Below are 23,970 nucleotides of genomic sequence, written 5' to 3'. Positions count from 1 at the left end.
GAATGATGTGCACTATGTCAGATGATCACCTGATGTCACTTAATGTCTGGCTTACTGCCTATTCATCTCCCATATAGTAAACATGATTCGGTGCACATTTTCAGAATACACAATGCTACTTGTGTACGATGAAGCACGAGGTAATGGAAGGGCTACTAGTCATCTGTATCACAGATGTTTTGTATAACATAGCACGCCATCACACAAACTTTTTGCCCGAATTACCCAGCAGCTCTTAGGAACAGGTACCTTCTCACTGATGAGGCAGGATTGTGGTGCTCCATGGCAATTCTGCATGCCTGAATATGAAGAACATGTACTGCATCGCATTGAACAGACTCCATCAACAAGTGCACTCTAACAATTATGTGTACAATGTGTGTTAGTCACAGTATTGTCTGGGATGTTATGCAGGGAGCAACAATTATGTCTGTATCACTTACAAGGGGTATGTGCTAAGCATCCAGCTGATTTTCGAGAATGCGTTGCCTACAGCATGTGGTTCCTGCACCATTGCATCAATGCACCACTTTTTCTACAAGGAGTTCTGTTCATATATGAATCTCAGTTCACTAGGGAGCTCAGAATTCACAAAACAGTCATGTCTGAGCAAACAAAAACCCTCGTGCCACACATGTTCAAGGATTTCAGCACAGGTTTGGTATTAACGTGTGGGCAAGTATTCCAGGCAGTCATGTGACTGGGCAAGCTAACTGGTACTGCGTAATTTATCTTCATACAAAACACATTTGACCCCTTCTTGGAAGCTGTGCCACATTTAGGTCCACCAGGAAATGTGGTTTCAACATTTGGTGCACTACCTCACTTCTCACGTGCGGTTTGGAGACATGTCATCAGATGATATGGTGAAAGATGGTTAGGCTGAAGTGGTTAAACCATGTGGGCACCACAATCGCCAGATTTCACTCCTGTGAACTACTTCTTGTGGGGTCGTATGCTTTAATTTAGGAGACTCCTGTGAAGACAGAGGAAGATCTGCTGGGACAAGTTCTGGTCGCTGTATTAGAAATTGAGGAGACACCAGGTGAGATGGAGAGTGCATACCAGAACATACTGTGTAAGTGCAATGTCTGTGAGAACGTTGGTGGTCACCATATAAAGTCGCTGTTGTAATGTGGTGATACTGTGCTGTACATACAGTAAGCTGGGTCTTTTTTGTTTTGGATTAATGTAAATGTGTAATATTAAATGTTAGTACAAACAAATGTACTTAAGTGATAAATCAGTGTTTCATTATGTTTACTTTTTAATTGTTACCTAACAACTGTACTGCATCATGTCTAATTCCACTCCTTAAGCAGAAGTGGATGAGTTAAACAACGGAACTTAAACCGACACAAAACAGAAACAGCACATTTCTGGACATGAGTTCCTACTCAAAGTATTACGTAATCACTCCCCTCTACAAATCTCAGAAGTTTGTAGTGGGAATTTCTGAAACCCTGTATACAAAGGGCACAAAGTAGATGAGAAATTATATAAAGAAGATTGTTCTTAATGACAATAAAAGTTTTCCTTTACAATTGTTCAGACAATTCAAAATCAATAAATGAGTAGAATTCACTAATAACACAACACAGAAATGCAACACAATAATAATGTTTTTGCTATGATATTACACTGAAAATAGGTTGAAAATTATGTGGCAGAATGCCAAAGAGTAAATTAATCAGTTTGCTCAGAAATTTTATTTGGTTTCCACTGATATAAAAAGGATAGCAGTGTAACATACACAGAACACCAAAATTTCCATGTATGTACATAATGTAATATAACGGTTTCTTTAGCCAGAAAGTTTTATGCTATTATTTACCACTTTATTGTTTCAATCCATCCGCAGACTGCTTCATGTTAACAACAACAAAAAACAAAAAAGGTGCTTTTAAATATTCAGATCTACGAAACAAGAGCACTTAAATTTTTATATATATAACAGAAACATATGAACATTATTTTACGTGACTAGATACACAATTGTTATGAATGGAAAAAGATAAGCAATAAAACAAATTCTGGTAAGCAGTTACTGGTAAGACTGATAAATATTGTCAGCAATATACTTCATCAGAAGTAAGTGCATTAACTTTGTGCTTCATTAATTATCTCCTTTGCAATGTCAGAATACAGAACAGTATGTAAAAAAACTTTAATCTATTATATAGCTTGCAGATACAATAAAACAAAGACAGATGATGAAGAATATTTGCTACACAAACTAACATCAATTAGCACCATTTTAGCTGTACACACATATATATCTTGCCATGATGATTGGTAAGGAAGCATGAATCTGTTTCCAACAAACAGATTTAATTTGGACCCTCCGTGCCTGCAGCTAGATTTATATCTTCTTTAAAAGTTCTCCTCTAAAGTATTTTAAATTTTATGATTAGCACAGAAAATTCTAATCAGAGAATCCTTATGAAGTTTTGCACATATGAGGCATCTGCTCCAATTTCCAACTCCACTCATGGGAATCACTTTATTACTTACAGATAATTGAAACTACAAGTTTACAGTAGAAAATCATTTTTATACAAATATATTAGTACATTTTTTTCAATGTACCACAGTGTTTTACACAAGCTACCTTTAGTTCTTTCAATACCGATGCTTACTGAAATCTTACACGATATCCTTTGTTTCATATAAATTCACTGATTATTACAGATTAATATCTTAAAAATAATTTGAGCATGGTTACATCACTTTGGAAGCAATATACCTATTTTAAGCTTGCCAAAATGAAAACCAATATTAATTATAAAAGACAGCTACAATATTTTGAAAAGTTTTGGATCACAGAAATGGGTTTTCACCAGGCAGAATATATAACATGTTTTCTATACAAAGCTTTATATAGGATGTGACATAATAATTAGAATATAAAAATAAACCAAGCAGTCAATGATTTGCACTCAATGGACAAGAGCTTTTTTTTTTTTAGAATCTAATGCTAACATCTTTTTGACACACAGATGCACTTTTATACAAATTGTCACATGATCATTAAAAATATGTGCATTTGTGTTTACATTTACACTGAATAGCCTTAGTTCATGTCTTTACACATGGTTTCAATAAAAATTATATACTTTTAATTAGAACAGTACATAAATCTATAACCATGTGCCTTTATGTAGCATACCTCATGGAAAACATCCACAAAAAATCATTTTCACAAAAAATAATGCAGATATTTTGTATTGCCAATGTATCACACTGTTACATTGCCTTACACAAAACAGTTCCAGTTAGAAGAAATGGTGCTTTGCAGACAGAAAAATCTGCATTAAAGTCTTTTTTTCAAGCATATTTGTCACTTTTGTTTGATCATGCACATCTGGAAGCATCAAATATAAAATGTGCATAAAGTCTTATACGTCACATCCAAGAAATTCAGCTAGAAGATTTGACTTCAAATAAAGATTTAGGAGCATGGCACTACACCACTCCAGTAACTATAGATTAACATTTATTCTCCACATACAGAGAGTTCTAGCATGAAAAGTATTCTGTCCCTAACCCACAGTTCTGGGACAAATGTGTACTACCTGCCTATTTTTGTCATATTGATGCATAGCTGGTGATCTCTAATATCCCCCCAGCCACCATTACCCTTTCGTAGTTTCTGCTTCTTGTTGCCATTCGTAACTGTCAGAGTCAGATGTGTAGGATACAGATGTTTTGCTGCAAATTTCAGGACATGTTGCACCTTTGAAATTACTGCAGTAGATTCACAGTTGGCTTTCTTGTGATGGACACCACTGTAATTAAAGAGCAATGTTCACAGAATGTGTTGCATAGTTAAATCTTCATTAGTTAAATATAGAAATAAAGTTAGTTTGATGTTATTTTATCAATTTGGTTGCTACTGTTCCCTATCCCATGTTTTGATTTTTTGACTACGAACATAATACTGTTTGCTGCAGTCTCTCATACTCCAGCTGATCACAAAGGAAATGATACCTAAAATGAGTTAAAGAATAGCACAATTCATTAAAAAAGTAATGGTGGTGATTACTCATTCACAATAGGGCTCCATTAGGCTCACATGTTTCCCAAACGTTCCTCCTCTAATCTTTCTGTAATGTGCACACAAATAATTAACATTAATACACTCACCATTAGTGATAAATCTGACTGCCTTGCAGGTCAGTGAACTACGGAGCTTGGAGTATTATGGTTATGCACCCTCATGTAACATTAAAAATTCCTATATGTGTCATCAAGAAGGTAAGAAAAATTATGCAACAATTGCATTTGCTGTCTCTCACATTTGACTCCTTATAAGAAGACATGTGCCTTTTATATAATCTTAATACATTTGGCTGATGTGTGTATCAACAAATATGTGCTAAAGACTGATGACCCACTGTTCAGTTTCATTATCCGTGTGAAATACATCCTGTCACCCAAAGTTTCTAGACAGCCCGATGAATATCTTCTATGTGACTTCATGCTATGCCTCTGATAGTATAAAAATGCATTTAAAATGAAGCAACAGAGGTACTAAGCACACCTGTACAGGTCTAGAAGTTCAAGCATTCTATCAGATATTTCACAGACATCCCCAGATACACAGTTAGCCATACTACTGTGAAATGGAAAAAGCAAAGCAGCTTTAAACATAATCACTATTCTTGTAGACCTATGAAACTGACTGACTAGAGACATCAAACTTTAAGATGCACTGTGTGAGCCAGTCAGTAGATATCTTCATGAATTACTGCAGAGGATTTGTGTTTCAGCTCAGGGGTAGAGATCGGTGACACAACAATCCAATCGGAGATGTCATGGCTTGGTTTTCATGCTTTTATTGCTGTCATAAAGCAGAAACTAAATATGCTATCTACATCCATACACTGCAAACCATCGTGAGGTGCATGGCAGAGAGTACGTCCCATTGTACCTGTTATTAGGGTTTCTTCCCTTTCCATTCATGAATGGAGCACAAGAAGAATGATTGTTTGGATGCCTCTGTACATACAGTAATGATTCTAATCTTATCCACATGATCCCTATGTGAGCAATACATAAGGTGTTGAAGTATACTCCTAGAGTCATTATTTAATGATGGTTCTTGAAACTTTGTTAATAGACTTTCACAGGATAGTTTACATCTATTTGCTAATTCAGTTCCTTCAGTATCTCTGTGACACTTTCCCATGGATCAGACAAACCTGTGACCATTTGTACTGCCCTTCTCTGTATATGTTCAAAATACCCTGTTAGTCCTGTTTGGTATGGGATGTACACACTTGAGTAATATTCTAGAACTATTTGCATGAGTTATTTGTAAGCAATCTTCTTTGTAGACTATTTGCATTTCCCCAGTATTCTACCAATAAACTGAAGTCCATCACCTGCCTATGTGATCATTCTATTTCATATCCCTATGAAATGTTACACCCAGGTATTTTTATGAGGTGGACAAGTCCAACAAAGACTCATTGATATTATAGTCATAGGATATTACATTGTTTTGTTTTATGAAGAGCACAATTTTACATTTTTAACATTTAAAGCAAGTTCCCAATCTTTGCACCAGTTTGAAATCTTATCAAGATCTGACTGAATATTTATGCAGCCTATACAGACAGTACTTAATCATAGATAACTGCATCATCTGCAGGAAGTCTGAGGTTATTATTAATATTGTGTACAAGGTCATCTACATACAACATAAACAGCAAGGGTTCCAAAATACTTCCCTGAGGCACGCCTGAAGTTACTCCTCTGTGATACATGGACCCCCATCAAGAATAACAAGCTGCATCCTCCCTATCAAAAAGTCCTTAATAAAATTGCAAATTTTGCTCGATACCGCGTACGACCATACTTTTGCCAATAAGTGTAAGTGTGATACTGAGTCAAATGCTTTTCGCAAATCAAGAAATACTGCATCTTCCTGTCTTGATCCAAAAATTTAAGTATGTTACGTGAGAAAAGTGCGAGTTGGATCTCACATGACTGATGTTTCCAGAATCCATGTTGGCTGGCATGTCAGAACTCATTTTGTTCAAGGTACCTCATTATGTTTGAGCTCAGAATATGTTCTAAGATTCTACAACAAATCAATGTCAACGATGTTGGACAGTAGTTTTGTGGATCACTTCTACTATCCATCTTGTAGACGGGTGTCACCTGTGCTCTTTTTCCAAGAACTGGGCACAGTTTTTTGTACAAGGGATCTACAATAGATTATAGTTAGGAGACGGGCTAACTCAGATGCAAATTCAGCATCAAATCTGATGGGATTCCATCAGGCCCCAGAGATTTTTTCAGTTTTAATGATTTCAGGTGTGTCTCTATACCACTGGTACTAAAACTTATTCCATTCATCTGTTCAGTGGTACAAGGGGTAAACTGGGGCAGTTCTCTTGGGTTTTCCTTTGTAAAGGAGCATTTGAAAATGGAATTAAGTATTTCAGTGCTAGGGACAGGACACTAACTTTGGTGCCACTAATAGCCTTTACATAAGACCAGAATTTCTTTGGGTTTTTTTGAAATCATTTAACAATTTTCTGCTATGGTAGTCATTGTAGGTATCAGGCATCACTCTCTTGACAGCCAAACACATTTCATTCAGCATCTCTGTACCTATAGACCTATGCTTTGTTTCTATACCTATTATGCAGTAATCTCTGTTCCTTTAGAAGTTTCTTTACAGTGACTGTGTGCTACGGACGAATCCTCCCATTGCTAACTGTCCTACTGGGTATGTATCTATCCAGTGCATAGTCAACTATTCTTTTAAATTTAGGCAATAATTTCTCTGCATGCTCCTGCCCTGTGCTGAAAGTTTCAAATTCCTCATTGAGAAATGACACTACTGATTTTTTAAACTAGTTTACTGAGCAGATATATCTTTCTGCCTGTCTTAGTTGTTCTTTGTAATTTGGTATTCACTGTTGCCGGAGCCACGTCATGGTCACTGATAGCAGTTTTGATGTAGACATCCTAAAGAGGTCACATCTATTTGCTGCCATTAGATACAATATATTTCCATCACGAGTGGGGTTTATAACTATCTGTGCTTGGTAGTTTTCAGAGAAGGTATTTAGTGATGTTTCGCAGGATGTCTTATCACGCGCACTGCTAACAAAACTGTAATTTTCCCAGTTAATAGCTGGATGATTAAAGTGTCCACCAATGATTACAGTATGATTGGAAAACTTACATACTGAGGTTTTCTCTAAAGTTTTTGGTTGCATCAGGAGACGAGTCTGGTGGGTGATAGAAGGATTCAATTACTATTTTATGTCCACCCTGATACTGAGTCTTGCTCAAACAATCTCACATGCAGCGTCAATTTATACCTCCGTGGATCTAAGTTTCTTGTCTACCCCAAAAGTCTCACTGCTATCAATTTCAGATTTCAACCAGCTTTGTGTACCTTGTATTATGTGAGCTTCACTGCTTTTTGGGAGTGCTTTGAACTCTGGCACTTTGTTGTGAATGCTTTGGCAGTTAACCATTAAGATTTTAATACTCTCACCTGTGGGAGACATTTCTTTCAATCTTACACTGATACTTCTGGGTTTCCTACAGCTATCATTATCTGGATTGGATGGAGAGTCAGCTAATCTAAAAAAACCCTTGTGTGCACCCCACACACAGTCAGCTGCCCAAGTAGCAGCCCCTGCTCTATGGTGCACACCTGACCCATTTAGGGGGACCCCGTAGTTCTCAGCCCTATGCAAAAATCCAGGAAGTTGCAGCCTATCGTGTCACAGAACCTTTGGCATCTCTGGCTCAGTCCTTCCACTCACTGTGTTAAAGTGATATGTTATCCAATGTATACCTAGCTGATGAATTGTGACTGCCACACTTGAAAGTATTTTTTGTTATACTCCAATTAAAATTACTTTGTGATGGACGTATTGCAACTGCCGGGGGCAGTGTTGCCATCATGGAACCAGCTATGCTTCACAAGACACTGTATGCAACCTTCAAAACAGTGACACAGTGAGTGCATGGCACTTGAGAAAGAACTGTGACTGGATGGTGGCTGGCCCCTACCATTTGACTTGCTGAAATGTCAAGTACAAAGTAATTTTAATCAAAGTATAGTTAAGAAGTTTAAAACTGCAAGCTATTTGGAAGTTTTTGTTACTGTTTGTTCATGTAAACTGGTACAGTTGGGCATCAGGCATCTTCAAGGTGGGGCGACAATGACAGTACACAACATATTGTGATACGTGCTGATTTGGCAGTTATTCCATACAGTGGTATCACAGAAGACATATTACGCATAATTATCTATCAAATTGGTGTGGGACTGTCATTTGTAGCTGTCTGATGAAGTTCCTGTAATGCCACACTGACTGTATATGCAGTGTTCCTTTACAGCTACTAATTGTGACAGGAGACATAATATAGCTCTTGTCAGAAGTATTACTTTCTGTAATTTAACAGACCCCACATGAACCATGGACCTTGCCATTGGTGGGGAGGCTTGCGTGCCTCAGCGATACAGATGGCTGTACCGTAGGTGCAACCACAACGGAGGGGTATCTGTAGAGAGGCCAGACAAACGTGTGGTTCCTGAAGAGGGGCAGCAGCCTTTTCAGTAGTTGCAGGGGCAACAGTCTGGATGATTGACTGATCTGGCCTTGTAACATTAACCAAAACGGCCTTGCTGTGCTGGTACTGCGAACGGCTGAAAGTAAGGGGAAACTACAGCCGTAATTTTTCCTGAGGGCATGCAGCTTTACTGTATGATTAAATGATGATGACATCCTCTTGGGTAAAATATTCCGGAGGTAAAATAGTCCCCCATTCGGATGTCTGGGCGGGGACTACTCAAGAGGACGTCGTTATCAGGAGAAAGAAAACTGGCTTTCTACAGATCGGAGCGTGGAATGTCAGATCCCTTAATTGGGCAGGTAGGTTAGAAAATTTAAAAAGGGAAATGGACAGGTTAAAGTTAGATATAGTGGGAATTAGTGAAGTTCGGTGGCAGGAGGAACAAGACTTTTGGTCAAGTGAATACAGGGTTATAAATACAAAATCAAATAGGGGTAATGCAGGATTAGGTTTAATAATGAATAAAAAAATAGGAGTGCAGGTAAGCTACTACAAACAACATAGTGAACGCATTATTGTGGCCAAGATAGATACGAAGCCCACGCCTACCACAGTAGTACAAGTTTATATGCCAACTAGCTCCGCAGATGACAAAGAGATTGATGAAATGTATGATGAGATAAAAGAAATTATTCAGATAGGGAAGGGAGACAAAAATTTGATAGTCATAGGTGATTGGAATTCAGTAGTAGGAAAAGGAAGAGAAGGAAACATAGTAGGTGAATATGGATTGGGGGGAAGAGATGAAAGAGGAAGCCGTCTGGTAGAATTTTGCACAGAGCATAACTTAATCATAGCTAACGCTTGGTTCAAGAATCATAAAAGAAGGTTGTATACATGGAAGAATCCTGGAGATACTAAAAGGTATCAGATAGATTATATAATGGTAAGACAGAGATTTAGGAACCAGGTTTTAAATTGTAAGACATTTCCAGGGGCAGATGTGGACTCTGACCACAATCTATTGGTTATGAACTGTAGATTAAAACTGAAGAAATACAAAAAGGTGCTAATTTAAGGAGATGGGACTTGGATAAACCGTCTAAACCAGAGGTTGTAGAGAGTTTTTTCAGAGAGAGCATAAGGGAACAATTGACAGGAATGGGGGAAAAAAATACAGTAGAAGAAGAATGGGTAGCTCTGAGGGATGAAGTAGTGAAGGCAGCAGAGGATCAAGTAGGTAAAAAGACGAGGGCTAATAGAAATCCTTGGGTAACAGAAGAAATATTGAATATAATAGAGGGAAACATTCCACGTGGGAAAAATATATCTAAAAACAATGATGATGTGACTTACCAAACGAAAGTGCTGGCAGGTCGATAGACACACAAACAAACACAAACATACACACGAAATTCAAGCTTTCGCAACAAATGTTTGCTTCATCAGGAAAGAGGGAAGGAGAGGGAAAGACGAAAGGATGTGGGTTTTAAGGGAGAGGGTAAGGAGTCATTCCAATCCCGGGAGCGGAAAGACTTACCTTAGGGGGAAAAAAGGACAGGTATACACTCGCACACACACACATATCCATCCGCACATACACAGACACAAGCAGACATTTGAGCCTTTACAAATGTCTGCTTGTGTCTGTGTATGTGCGGATGGATATGTGTGTGTGTGCGCGCGAGTGTATACCTGTCCTTTTTTCCCCCTAAGGTAAGTCTTTCCGCTCCCGGGATTGGAATGACTCCTTACCCTCTCCCTTAAAACCCACATCCTTTCGTCTTTCCCTCTCCTTCCCTCTTTCCTGATGAAGCAACCGTTTGTTGCAGAAGCTTGAATTTCGTGTGTATGTTTGTGTTTGTTTGTGTGTCTATCGACCAGCCAGCACTTTCGTTCGGTAAGTCACATCATCTTTGTTTTTAGAAGAAATATTGAATTTACGTGATGAAAGGAGAAAATATAAAAATGCAGTAAATGAAGCATGCAAAAAGGAATACAAACGTCTCAAAAATGAGATTGACAGGAAGTGCAAAATGGCTAAGCAGGGATGGATAGAAGACAAATGTAAGGATGTAGAGGCTTATCTCACGAGGGGTAAGATAGATACTGCCTACAGGAAAATTAAAGAGACCTTTGGAGAGAAGAGAACCACTTGTATGAATATCAAGAGCTCAGATGGAAACCCAGTTCTAAGCAAAGAAGGGAAGGCAGAAAGGTGGAAGGAGTATATAGAGGGTTTATACAAGGGCAATGTACTTGAGGACAATATTATGGAAACGGAAGAGGATGTAGATGAAGACGAAATGGGAGATAAGATACTGCACGAAGAGTTTGACAGAGCACAGAAAGACCTGAGCCGAAACAAGGCCCCGGGCATAGACAACATTCCATTAGAACTACTGACAGCCTTGGGAGAGCCAGTCATGACAAAACTCAACCATCTGGTGAGCAAGATGTATGAGACAGGCAAAATACCCTCAGACTTCAAGAAGAATATAATAATTCCTATACCAAAGAAAGCAGGTGTTGACAGATGTGAAAATTACCGAACTATCAGTTTAATAAGTCACAGCTGCAAAATACTAACGCGAATTCTTTACAGACGAATGCAAAAACTGGTAGAAGCGGACCTCAGGGAAAATCAGTTTGGATTCCGTAGAAATGTTGGAACACGTGAGGCAATACTAACCTTACGACTTATCTTAGAATAAAGATTAAGAAAAGGCAAACCTACGTTTCTAGCATTTGTAGACTTAGAGAAAGCTTTTGACAATGTTAACTGGAATACTCTGTTTCAAATTCTGAAGGTGGCAGGGGGAAAATACAGGGAACGAAAGGATATTTACAATTTGTACAGAAACCAGATGGCAGTTATGAGAGTCGAGGAGCATGAAAGGGAAGCAGAGGTTGGGAAGGGAGTGAGACAGGGTTGTAGCCTCTCCCCGATGTTATTCAATCTGTATATTGAGCAAGCAGTAAAGGAAACAAAAGAAAAGTTCGGAGTATGTATTAAAATTCATGGAGAAGAAATAAAAACTTTTGAGGTTCGCCGATGACATTGTAATTCTGTCAGAGACAGCAAAGGACTTGGAAGAGCAGTTGAACAGAATGGACAGTGTCTTGAAAGGAGGATATAAGATGAACATCAACAAAAGCAAAACGAGGATAATGGAATGCAGTCCATATAAGTCGGGTGATGCTGAGGGAATTTGATTAGGAAATGAGACACTTACAGTAGTAAAGGAGTTTTGCTATTTAGGGAGTAAAATAACTGATGATGGTCGAAGTAGAGAGGATATAAAATGTAGACTGGCAATGGGAAGGAAAGCGTTTCTGAAGAAGAGAAATTTGTTAACATCGAGTATAGATTTAAGTGTCAGGAAGTCGTTTCTGAAAGTATTTGTATGGAGTGTAGCCATGTATGGAAGTGAAACATGGACGATAAATAGTTTGTACAAGAAGAGAATAGAAGCTTTCGAAATGTGGTGCTACAGAAGAATGCTGAAGATTAGATGGGTAGATCACATAACTAATGAGGAGTTATTGAATAGAACTGGGGAGAAGAGGAGTTTGTGGAACAACTTGACAAAAAGAAGGGACCGGTCAGTAGGACATGTTTTGAGGCATCAAGGGATCACAAATTTAGCATTGGAGGGCAGCGTGGAGGGTAAAAATCGTAGAGGGAGACCAAGAGATGAATACACTAAGCAGATTCAGAAGGATGTAGGTTGCAGTAAGTACTGGGAGATGAAGAAGCTTTCACAGGATAGAGTAGCATGGAGAGCTGCATCAAACCAGTCTCAGGACTGAAGACCACAACAAAAACAACAATTTAACAGAAAGGTGAAAATATATCCAAGTTTACAGATTTCAGCAGGAGAGAGAGAGAGAGAGAGAGAGAGAGAGAGAGAGAGCATGCATCAGTCCTGCAGTCTTGGTGCTTCTTCCTCCAAGCTTTAGCTTGTGCAGGTGCTTAGCAACATTGAGAAGTTTCTTTCACACTTCTTGATCCTACAAAATTATTGTTGAATTGCCATTTCTTGGACTGGAACATGGAAGAGCAACACAGTTCAATGTGTGACACTAATTCATGTCTAAACCTGTATATGCAGTCCACAGCTTTTGGTCTTTACTCACATCAATGTTTGAGTTTTGTCTTCACTATTTCATGAATGCTTAGCATATTAGTGACTTTAGATGTGGGTAACTGTAGCTCCCACGACAAGATGCGTAGTATTATTTGTCACTAATGGATTTCCTGACAACTACGGAATAACAGTGGGTATCTTTAACACTATGAGTTAGTTGAATTTTAAGGTCCTGATATGTTAGATATATGTTGTATGTCATATCTCATGCATAAAAAATATAAATATACAGAGCAATTCAAAATGAATAAAGAGGTTAGCTATAGCTATTTAAGGCATAGTAATACATCCATAAGAAATACAGAGAATGTAAATGGAAGTTAAAAAATTAAGTGTTCCATCACTGACAAAATCTTCTCTGCACTATCATGACAGAATGACAATTGCTATATTCTAATGCACAGAATATCTTCTGTAAATGATCTGACACAGTCACTTTCAATGACATGAAGTTTTTCACTTATGCATTACTGTGTGTGTACGCTGGCCTTCAGTTCAGTATGATGGTATTTGGAGCTTTCTTTTACATTCTGTGTAATTCTTATCAATTTATTGCTACATATGAAATATTTATAGCCATTTATAATCATTATATTCATTTTAAATTGTCTTGTGGGTGCAACAATGAAATTTTTATACAATGATATGAAAACTGCTCTTACCATTCTCCAATGTGAAATACACGAGGCCCTTTCATGACCATTGCATACAACTTGTGTGCCATGCAGCCCTGTGAAATATGTTGCAAACTCCAGTCCCAGTTGTAGTCATCGTAGATGCAGAAAAACTCAGCACAACGCCGAATGTCATTCCAAGTTGTGCGGTTGAATGCCATTCCCATATTATGTTTACTGCTCACCCATGGTGTCACCTCAGCCTATGAAAATCCCAAAACATTACAGTATATTTAAAAATACAAAGCATATATTTGTACTAACAAGTGGCAAACAAAAGGTAAGTGACTGGGTATGTTTTGTATGTAATTGCTTTCAAGAGTGGAACTCAAAAAGTTGTTATGAGAAAAGGAACATATTGTGAAGGTGTCAAGAACACAGTAAGAGAGGAAGTGACACATCTAACCTGAGTAAGGAGGTAAGGAGATGGACAGTAGAAACCCAGTAGTACATAAAGAAAATTATTCTTTAGTTTGTTGAACTAGATATGGTGACTCCATCTCATTGCTGGATAATGTGCACAGGTGTGAATGGAAAAGGCGACAACTATATGTAGATATAGTAGTAACCCACTTGGAGCACAGACAAAGGGCTGTTAAAATTGTGCAATTTGGAGTCAGAAAAATGTTACTTTCTAGAGGCATTAGATTCTGAAATTAACTATAAATTAATTTACTGCCATGTAATTATATTGTTTACCTGTGTTGGTAACTCTGTTTCTGTTGTGTTGTTCTCATTTCTTTCCGAGTCCATTCTTCATGAGAGAATGAGAGGGTGGGTGGAGGACGACGACTTAAATCCACACTCTGTGGGTGGTGTGTCAGTAAACGATTTTGCAATGCAGTGTTTTTATTTTTCCTCAGGAAGAACTTTGTGAATAAAAAAGGGAACGAAGATAGTGAAACCTGATAATGGCAAATTGACAGTTAAAAGGGGTAAGCAACTTTAATGTTTTCATTCAACAGGTTTGTTACCATCACCAGTTTTATGAGTTCTAAGAAGGTCTGGGATTTAACTCAGGACTTTGTGATAGTTTCTTCCTTCACCTTCGTGCAAACTGAATACCTCCTGATTAAAAGTCATTACAGCAGCATGTGATAGCTACATAGCACACATAGCTCAGGACATTGTAGTATTAATATTGCAAAATTATTAATTTTGAAATTATTGTAATACATTTCAGGATCTTCATGTAAATTGGTTCATAGGCAGCACCATTTCTTTATCAACTTCTGTGAAATTGCAGACATATGGACATATGACTTTTGAAATTTAACAAGTCCCATTCACTGCTTAATTCGTAGTCTGAAGCACAAAGATGAACATGATGCTGCCCACAGATGGCAACAAAATGCCAGGAGAAAGAATTCCTACTGTTCAACCACAGCCTCTTAGCCTGAAAGTTTTAATTAATGAAGATGCTGGCCGTGAAAGCCTACACATTATGATTAAACATTTACAAGTTTTTTTGTGACCTTTTCTTGATTTGCTGTTATTATGGCACAGAAAAGGCAGCTCAGTATGACTCCAGTAATTCACAAAAAGGGGAAGAAAAATCCCAACTGATGTTATCACTGTATAATGGAATAAATGCTAACAGTCTTTTGAATGCCTCTAGTAAATGCTATGTCACTTTTTGATGTAGACTGCAGTCTATATGTAAAATGAAAGCAGTTAGATTCAGGAGGTAAAGTAGTTTATACCATATGTTTCCCTCATCCTTTAATCATGACACCTACACTTTTTTATCAGAAGCAAAACAGAATTTTTTTAAAGAATCACTTCATTTACTAAGCACTTAAATTCTTCATTTGTCTAGTCGTGATGTGTATAGTACATGTATAATTACTTAAGGAATTTTAAATTTGTCCCTCTAATTACTAAAATTTGTATTTATTTTTCCATACATATTCTTTTTTATTGTTTTAAAAATAAGGTTAGTGGTTCAGAATCAAAAATATTTTTAATTTTGATCTGGCTGTAGATCATAAAACACTTCTTTTCATGAGCTGCAGGTGAGATTGAAAACAGGCCAAACAGACCAGAGAAAATGGCAGTAATAGCTGAGAAATGTGCATGCAAACCACACTTCCGGTATTAAGTCGAAAAAGTTGAAAATGCAGTACATCAAAACACACTTCAGTAGCTTATAAAAGACGCTGTTTTTATACATACTATAAAAACAATATTGTAAATATGTTTGATTCCACACTACTGATGATTTTTTAAATCAATAAAACAAAATACATATGGTAAAATAAAAACACTTTTTGGCAATAATATAGATGTATTTTTGCAGTCAATCACTTCTAGTCAGTTTACAATTAAGATGTTAAATTTACTAGAGCATTTTCACAACCGTTTGAGTATCTCATATTTTATTCTAGCCTTTTTAGCATTTCTAAGAAGTTGTGGTAGTTGCTAGTGGAAACTAAATTTTATGTCACCTACACTGGATCTTAGTATGATACAAAACATTTTTAGTAGACCTGTTGTTGAAATATATGTATATATTTTTGTTGTTTAAGTGTTACAGCATTCTGAAATTGTCATTATAATGGTTACAATAAGTTTATTTCTTTTTCAATTGTACAATAACAAGGTTTAAACTACAACAAACTCAAAATTATATTACAAATACTGGAGCTATGTAATAATCACTTAAGCACTTTTCTTATATCTGATGAAAGCAGTAGCAGTAATATTGGAGCTTGAAAGCATGATTACAATCAGTGATATCCAGTTTAGCACAGCTATCTACTGCTGTCATTAGTATTATTTAAGCACAAAATTAGAGTCACCAAGATAGCAAATATAGTAGGCTTTAAGAGGCTTAATAGTTAAATTCAGATTCTTAGCAGAAGCACTTACTGCTTGCACATTTATTAGTATGTAAATGCTAATTAACTATTATATATGTAAAAACAAAGATGATGTGACTTACCAAACAAAAGTGCTGGCACGTTGATAGATACACGAACAAACACAAACATACACACAAAACTCTAGCTTTCGCAACCAATGGTTGCCTCGTCAGGAAAGAGGGAAGGAGAGAGAAAGACGAAAGGATGTGGGTTTTAAGCGAGAGGGTAAGGAGTCATTCCAATCCCAGGAGCGGAAAGCCTTACCTTAGGGGGAAAAAAGGACGGGTATACATTCACACACACACACACACACACACATATCCATCCACACATATACAGACACAAGCAGACATATTCCAAGACATCTGCTTGTGTCTGTATATGTGTGGATGGATATATGTGTGTGTGTGTGTGTGTGTGTGTGTGTGTGTGTGTGTGTGTGTGTGTGTGTGTGTGTGTGTGCGCGCGCGTGCGCGCGCGAATGTATACCCGTCCTTTTTCCCCCCCTAAGGTAAGTCTTTCCGCTCCCGGGATTGGAATGACTCCTTACCCTCTCCCTTAAAACCCACATCCTTTCGTCTTTCTCTCTCCTTCCCTCTTTCCTGATGAGGCAACCGTTGGTTGCGAAAGCTAGAATTTTGTGTGTATGTTTGTGTTTGTTTGTGTGTCTATCAACCTGCCAGCGCTTCCGTTTGGTAAGTCACATCATCTTTGTTTTTACATATATTTTTCCCGTGTGGAATGTTTCCCTGTATTATATTCATATCACTAATTAATTATTAAGTAGTTATGCAATAAATGCTGATTATCTGTTAAATAGTTACACAAACCTAATAAATAATTACTAGTATGTTGTTGCTGGTAATAAGTCTGAGCCAGTGTGACTTGCCTCTGCTAAAGCACTTATCATATTGTAGGACCTGGGATGATATGGGACAGTCTTGTCAGTTACTGAGACTTATATGAATGTGTGGTGTCTGTTTTTTCAGAATAGTGTCTGTTCTTTCGGACATGTCACTTTAGATCTGCAGCTGTAATACATATTTTGTAAACTGAAGGAGGAGGGGAAGAAGAAAGGAAAGGGAAGGAAAGGGAAGGGAAGGGAAGGGAAAGGGAAGCAAAGGAGCTAACGATATCAGCTGCATAGGGACTTTGTGCGGAATCAGCAGTTATAAGTTAAATTGTGTGCTGGACTGGGACTGGGACTTGGACCTGATATTTCCTGCTTAGTAGGCAGGACATACCTGAAAGAACATACACCACACATTCTTATAATTAATTCGCTTTGATGGGAATGAATCCACTACCTTCAGTGCTGATGCACATTTATGTTTGATCTCCAGCAGGAATCTAAAACTAGTGAGCATGGAGAACATTGACGAGGACTGCAGATAGGTGGCATTAGGTGGGAATGTGAGTTGGACAGGGAGCATGCCCAGATAGTCTGTGCATTTGCAATAAACACTGTGTCTGGGTAGTGCAGTGTTTAATGCAACTGCCTTGTAAGTGGTAGTTCCCAGGTTTGAGTCCCAGTCTGGCACACATTTTCACTCATTGCCGCTGATTCTACACAAAGTCCTAATGCAGCTGACATTAGTTCCTTCCCTTTTCTTTGCTTTCTCCCCCTTCCCCTTCAGTTTACATAACAGTTACTATAGCTAGCTGATGAACCACTAAAATAAAAAGCTGCATGTCAGAAAGGAATACTATATCTTCCAGTCTGAGATGCAGAGGAGGAAGTTATTGGCAGTTGTGCATAGAACATAATTGGGTGCTATTTGTATCTCATGGTTGGCACCAACAATAGCTTTGATATGCTTTTGAAGCCCAACATGAAAGAAAAGGCTTTATCTTCCTTCATGGAGTGGGAAACACTGTTAAAATTTGCAGCATTTGTACAAGATCTGAGTGTAGTTTCCTATGTACAGAAATGGAATTTCTAAATGACAGCCTTCATTTCCCACTTGTTCCTTGGCCTCAGTTTGTCAGTGTCCTTTCATGTATCAGACAGCTGAACACGCTACCAAACATGATATCCATCACCAAGAAACAAGTGAACCACCCTGTTGCTGAACATGCCACCAAACATGATCTCCTTCATTTCAATGACAGCTTCACAGCCTATGCCATATGGATCCTTCTCACCAACACCAGCTTTTCTGAAATGCGCAGGTGAGAACATACCCTCCTGACCTCAACCTTCATTAGTCATTGCTCTCACCCATCCAGCCCCTTCCATGTTCCCATTCCAGCACTACACAGCCATCAATCCACCATGACATCCAGTCTTTTTATTTCTTTCCTTTTCCACTACCTTCTCCCCACCACGCCCCTCCTCTCCTCTCTCCTGCCCTCTGTCTAACTTGCAGCACTTCACTGTCTGCCACCACCACCACCATACTATTCCTCCCCCTCCATGCCCCAGCCTCCTCCTTACACTGGTGCACCCAGTCGCCACTCCCATCATGCACTGGTGCTGCTGCTCACAATGTGGTTTCAGTTGCTTGTGTGTGAGTTAGGTTTGCATGAGACAGAGATAGATAGATAGATAGATAGATAGATAGATAGATAGAGAGAGAGAGAGAGAGAGAGAGAGAGAGAGAGTGTGTGTGTGCGTGTGTGTGTGTGTGTGTGTGTGTGTGTGTGTGTGCGTGTGTGTGTGTGTGTGCGTGCGCGCTTGAATTGTGAGAGTCTTTTTGTTGTGCCTATCTATGACTCAGCATCTCCGCTATATGGTAAGTAGCAACTTTTGTTTTCATAGTATTGTTATATTCCATCCCAGATTTTTCATTGTTTGATTAAATCTAAATTCATTAGAACAGTTAGGACAAGGAATCATAGCCTTTGTCACCAGTAGCAATATTGATACAGTACTTGTGACAGATGTTTAGTCGATACTAGTTAGAGACAGCAGTACAAACTTTTGTTCTATATGGCATCCATGTTTGAAAATAAATTTAAGCATTGCAGAAAGAATATAACAACTCTAGTCAAGTCAGTGTACAAAGAAGATCCCTGACATTATTGTGGACTTCGCTCAGCAGCTTTGCATGCCTACCTCAACCAATCATGTAACGTGATTTTGTAAGTGTCTCTGTGGCAACACTTCATTGTTGTCACAGCTATATGAACAACTATACTTTTGCCTTTAGCCATTAGCACCACACAGCTGAAAGCGGGCAACAGCACTACTAACTGTCACGGGCCATCTTATGCCGACTTGACTACAGGTATCATCACTGCTTATTCACTGTAACTTTTATGTAATTTAATGGATTCTGAGCTTTATCTGTATAAAGTCTATACTAATGAACAGTATATTGCTCAGTTGATTTATAATGAACAACTATATTTTTGCCTTTAGCCATTAGCACCACACAGCTGAAAGCGGGCAACAGCACTACTAACTGTCACGGGCCATCTTATGCCGACTTCACTACAGGTATCATCACTGCTTATTCACTGTAACTTTTATGTAATTTAATGGATTCTGAGCTTTATCTGTATAAAGTCTGTACTAATGAACAGTATATTGCTCAGTTGATTTATAATGTCCCTTGCAACACTTATATCAGCCTACAAGCTTTCTGAATGAATGGAAAAACCTGATTCTTGTATTGCCTGTGAACCACTCCTGCACAGCATTATTGAAATTAGTGCAAATTGTTAAGCACTTTAACTGTATCTGATTATAGATTATGATGATTTCTCTAACAATAGGAAGGTATAGCAGATTATATTACACAGCAACGTCAACATACATAAAAGACAGTTATGTAGACAATGAAAAATATTGCAAAAACAAAAAAGAAATCAAAAGAAAAGAAAATCTCAAATGAAACAAAGCACCTGTTAAAGAGAAGGTGACAGTTTCAAGGAAAGATAAAAGGAACATGATACTATGGCAAATTAAACAAAACTATTCAGAAATATTTTGAAGAAAAAGAAAGAAAGAAAGCAAAATGAAAATTCGACAACAGGAACAGTTTGAAAACCAATGATGCTGCACTGGAGTGCTTTTACACTGATGAAGTCAGTGAGGCAATGGTAAGCAGGCTGATCTAGAATAGATGAAGATCCAGGAAGTTGTGGTCAGCACTGGGCAACAGGATGCTTGAGGCGGCTGTGGTGGTGGTGGTGCAGGTGGAAGGGTGAGAGGCAGTGATTGTGGCCTCTGGGGAAACCAGAATAGTATACTGAAGATTACATTAGTAATTTAACCCAAAATGTTGAATGATGGAATTAGAGGCTGGAGCTTTATTTTTATTTTATTTTGGAGCAAATGAGCCATTTAGGACTGTACAAAGAAATGAAAAACCTTGGTTGGCCTTACTCTGTAATAATATTTATTTTCATCTTTTGTTGTGATTTGTCTCCACAATTCAGACAACATTGTAAACTTTCTATCAAAAGCACACTGAAGCTTTACACTTGGTTTACAAAAAGTATGCCAGGCTATTTTTACTTTTGTTTTGTTCTTTAGCTGAATATATAACTATTTTCTTAAACTGCTCTAAATACAAAAGTTCATCATTTCAAGAGTTCATCATTAACTTGTACTTCATTCTTTTCTATACGTTGACTATACAGAACTATAGTCTTATTAACTGATTAATCTCATTAATTGATTTTCAGCCCTACTTTTCAAAATTGCCATATTAAGTTCTTCCTTAGTCGTTGAATTTTATTTTCACTATAAGAAAACCAGAATATACAGTAAGATGTATTCTGTCTTCATTTTCTCAAATTAAAAATCTGAAGTCTTCGTCCTGGACTGCTAGAAATAATTTTAATGCGCTCCTAGCATGAACTTCCCAGTATTCTGATGAATTTTGACAGACACTGTAATATTGATGTCTATAATCTTCAGTATGCTAACAGTTGAATTAATGCTTGTTTCACTGGAGCAGTTATGAAATATGTGTTGGGAACTGAGTCATAAGTTTCCTTAAACACAAAGAATCCCAGACAAAGTTAAAATTCATACTTAACTGCTTTATTCTATAATGTGGTTCACAATTTACAATAGTTCCACTGTACTTTAACAAATTCTTACATCAACTTATTTCCTTGCTTAATTAGAATCAATTTTTTCGGCTAGAGCTCAATAAAAATTTTAGTCCATTTTGTACGGAGAAGGACTGACAGGTCTATCGATCTTAATGTTGTGTTAATTTCCTTTCATGTGAAGGACAATATTAACAATGTAATTCCAATTTCGGGAAATTAGTTCCCTCTGAAGACATCCAACAAATAATTTGGCAAGTTATTTTTGTGTGACTTATCTCCAGTTTTAATACTTCAGACTGAAACACCATCACTCCATCCAGATGCCTTTTCTTTCTTCTTACATTATGCACCTTATCTGGCATAGTCCTAGCTTATTATTATTTCCATTACTAACCATATTTGTCTCTGTTTCATCTCTAAAATGACACAAACATTTAAAGATTTCTTTGAATGCTTATAAAGTTTTCGCTTTGTTGTTAGTTACTTTGTGATGAGCTGTTTGAAATTTTATGATGGCCATCCAACATTAAGTTTCTGTGACCCATCCTCATCAGGTCTCTTATGCATATTTCTATGGGATTACATACACTTCTCCTATCATTATGCTGTCTTTCATACCAAAAAGGAACAAGTCTTATGTTCTTCAACTGTTTACATACACTCCTGGAAATTGAAATAAGAACACCGTGAATTCATTGTCCCAGGAAGGGGAAACTTTATTGACACATTCCTGGGGGTCAGATACATCACATGATCACACTGACAGAACCACAGGCACATAGACACAGGCAACAGAGCATGCACAATGTCGGCACTAGTACAGTGTATATCCACCTTTTGCAGCAATGCAGGCTGCTATTCTCCCATGGAGACGATCGTAGAGATGCTGGATGTAGTCCTGTGGAACGGCTTGCCATGCCATTTCCACCTGGCGCCTCAGTTGGACCAGCGTTCGTGCTGGACGTGCAGACCGCGTGAGACAACGCTTCATCCGGTCCCAAACATGCTCAATGGGGGACAGATCCGGAGATCTTGCTGGCCAGGGTAGTTGACTTACACCTTCTAGAGCACGTTGGGTGGCACGGGATACATGTGGACGTGCATTGTCCTGTTGGAACAGCAAGTTCCCTTGCCAGTCTAGGAATGGTAGAACGATGGGTTCGATGACGGTTTGGATGTACCGTGCACTATTCAGTGTCCCCTTGACGATCACCAGTGGTGTACGGCCAGTGTAGGAGATCGCTCGCCACACCATGATGCCGGGTGTTGGCCCTGTGTGCCTCGGTCGTATGCAGTCCTGATTGTGGCGCTCACCTGCACGGCGCCAAACACGCATACGACCATCATTGGCACCAAGGCAGAAGCGACTCTCATCGCTGAAGACGACACGTCTCCATTCGTCCCTCCATTCACGCCTGTCGCGACACCGCTGGAGGCGGGCTGCACGATGTTGGGGCGTGAGCGGAAGATGGCCTAATGTTGTGTGGGACCGTAGCCCAGCTTCATGGAGACGGTTGCGAATGGTCCTCGCCGATACCCCAGGAGCAACAGTGTCCCTAATTTGCTGGGAAGTGGCGGTGCGGTCCCCTACGGCACTGTGTAGGATCCTACGGTCTTGGCGTGCATCCGTGCGTCGCTGCGGTCCGGTCCCAGGTCGACGGGCACGTGCACCTTCCGCCGACCACTGGCGACAACATCGATGTACTGTGGAGACCTCACGCCCCACGTGTTGAGCAATTCGGCGGTACGTCCACCCGGCCTCCCGCATGCCCACTATACGCCCTCGCTCAAAGTCCGTCAACTGCACATACGGTTCACGTCCACACTGTCGCGGCATGCTACCAGTGTTAAAGACTGTGATGGAGCTCCATATGCCACAGCAAACTGGCTGACACTGACGGCGGCGGTGCACAAATGCTGCGCAGCTAGCGCCATTCGACGGCCAACACCGTGGTTCCTGGTGTGTCCGCTGTGCCGTGCGTGTGATCATTGCTTGTACAGCCCTCTCGCAGTGTCCGGAGCAAGTATGGTGGGTCTGACACACCGGTGTCAATGTGTTCTTTTTTCCATTTCCAGGAGTGTATAATCAGCATCACAGGACTCAATGCATTCCATCAATCCTCCCACGTGTTGCTCCTGCCTTATCGTGTCTCAGGACGTTTTCAAGCTGGTGATACAACATGTGACTGCAGGCTCCTCTCATACTACATGCAGGGTTGCAGCCATTCCTCTTATGCACACGATACATGGGCCACAATCTGAACTTTGCCAGGCCTCAGAGTGTGCACTCCTGGAAGCTTAGATGCAAACCTGAGCCATGTTGGCTGCTGTCTCCATTGTTGCCTTTGTCAGACAGACTGATCCTCTATAATGTCAGTGTCTTGTCTCCATTGTTACCTTTGGCAGCCAGGTTGACAACACTGAACACCTCTCTTTTTCAGGTTTGCTCCTATGAGCCTTCCCATGAGTCTTTGTCTGTTCCAGTTCCACTGGTCATGGCCATGTCTTAGCTGCCTGCCTTTGGTAAACGCTCCCTGGGTCCAGACCTCAGTCATCAGAAGCACCCTTTCTAGGAACCATATCCCTGACCCCAAGATGCCTCCTTACTTCACATGTCACATCATCTCTAAGATAGCTCCACCATCTCTCTCTTCATAAGGGATAGATGCTGTATCTCAAAGCTATCACATGTGATACAGCCACCAACCATAAAGTCGT

At 39.0% G+C, this 23,970-nt stretch overlaps 1 protein-coding gene across 4 annotated transcripts in view; it reads right to left on the bottom strand.

The window, feature by feature from the left end:
* Positions 1-1,690: 1,690 nt before the first annotated feature.
* Positions 1,691-23,970, bottom strand: part of LOC126259174 (alpha-1,6-mannosyl-glycoprotein 2-beta-N-acetylglucosaminyltransferase) — a 460,896-nt gene continuing 438,616 nt past the window's right edge. For all 4 annotated transcript variants that reach the window (XM_049955741.1, XM_049955744.1, XM_049955743.1 and 1 more), the window contains 2 exons: positions 13,367-13,581; positions 1,691-3,788 (listed from right to left, as the gene is read on the bottom strand). In XM_049955741.1, the coding sequence (XP_049811698.1) occupies positions 3,572-3,788; positions 13,367-13,581 (432 nt within the window). In that variant the 3' untranslated portion in view covers positions 1,691-3,571. The remainder of the gene's footprint in view (positions 3,789-13,366; positions 13,582-23,970) is intronic.

This window comes from Schistocerca nitens, chromosome 5 (genome assembly GCF_023898315.1).
Source record: "Schistocerca nitens isolate TAMUIC-IGC-003100 chromosome 5, iqSchNite1.1, whole genome shotgun sequence".
Lineage (NCBI taxonomy): Eukaryota > Metazoa > Arthropoda > Insecta > Orthoptera > Acrididae > Schistocerca > Schistocerca nitens.
Note: the sequence above shows the minus strand (reverse complement) of the source record. Positions and strands in the feature narration are given on the sequence as shown.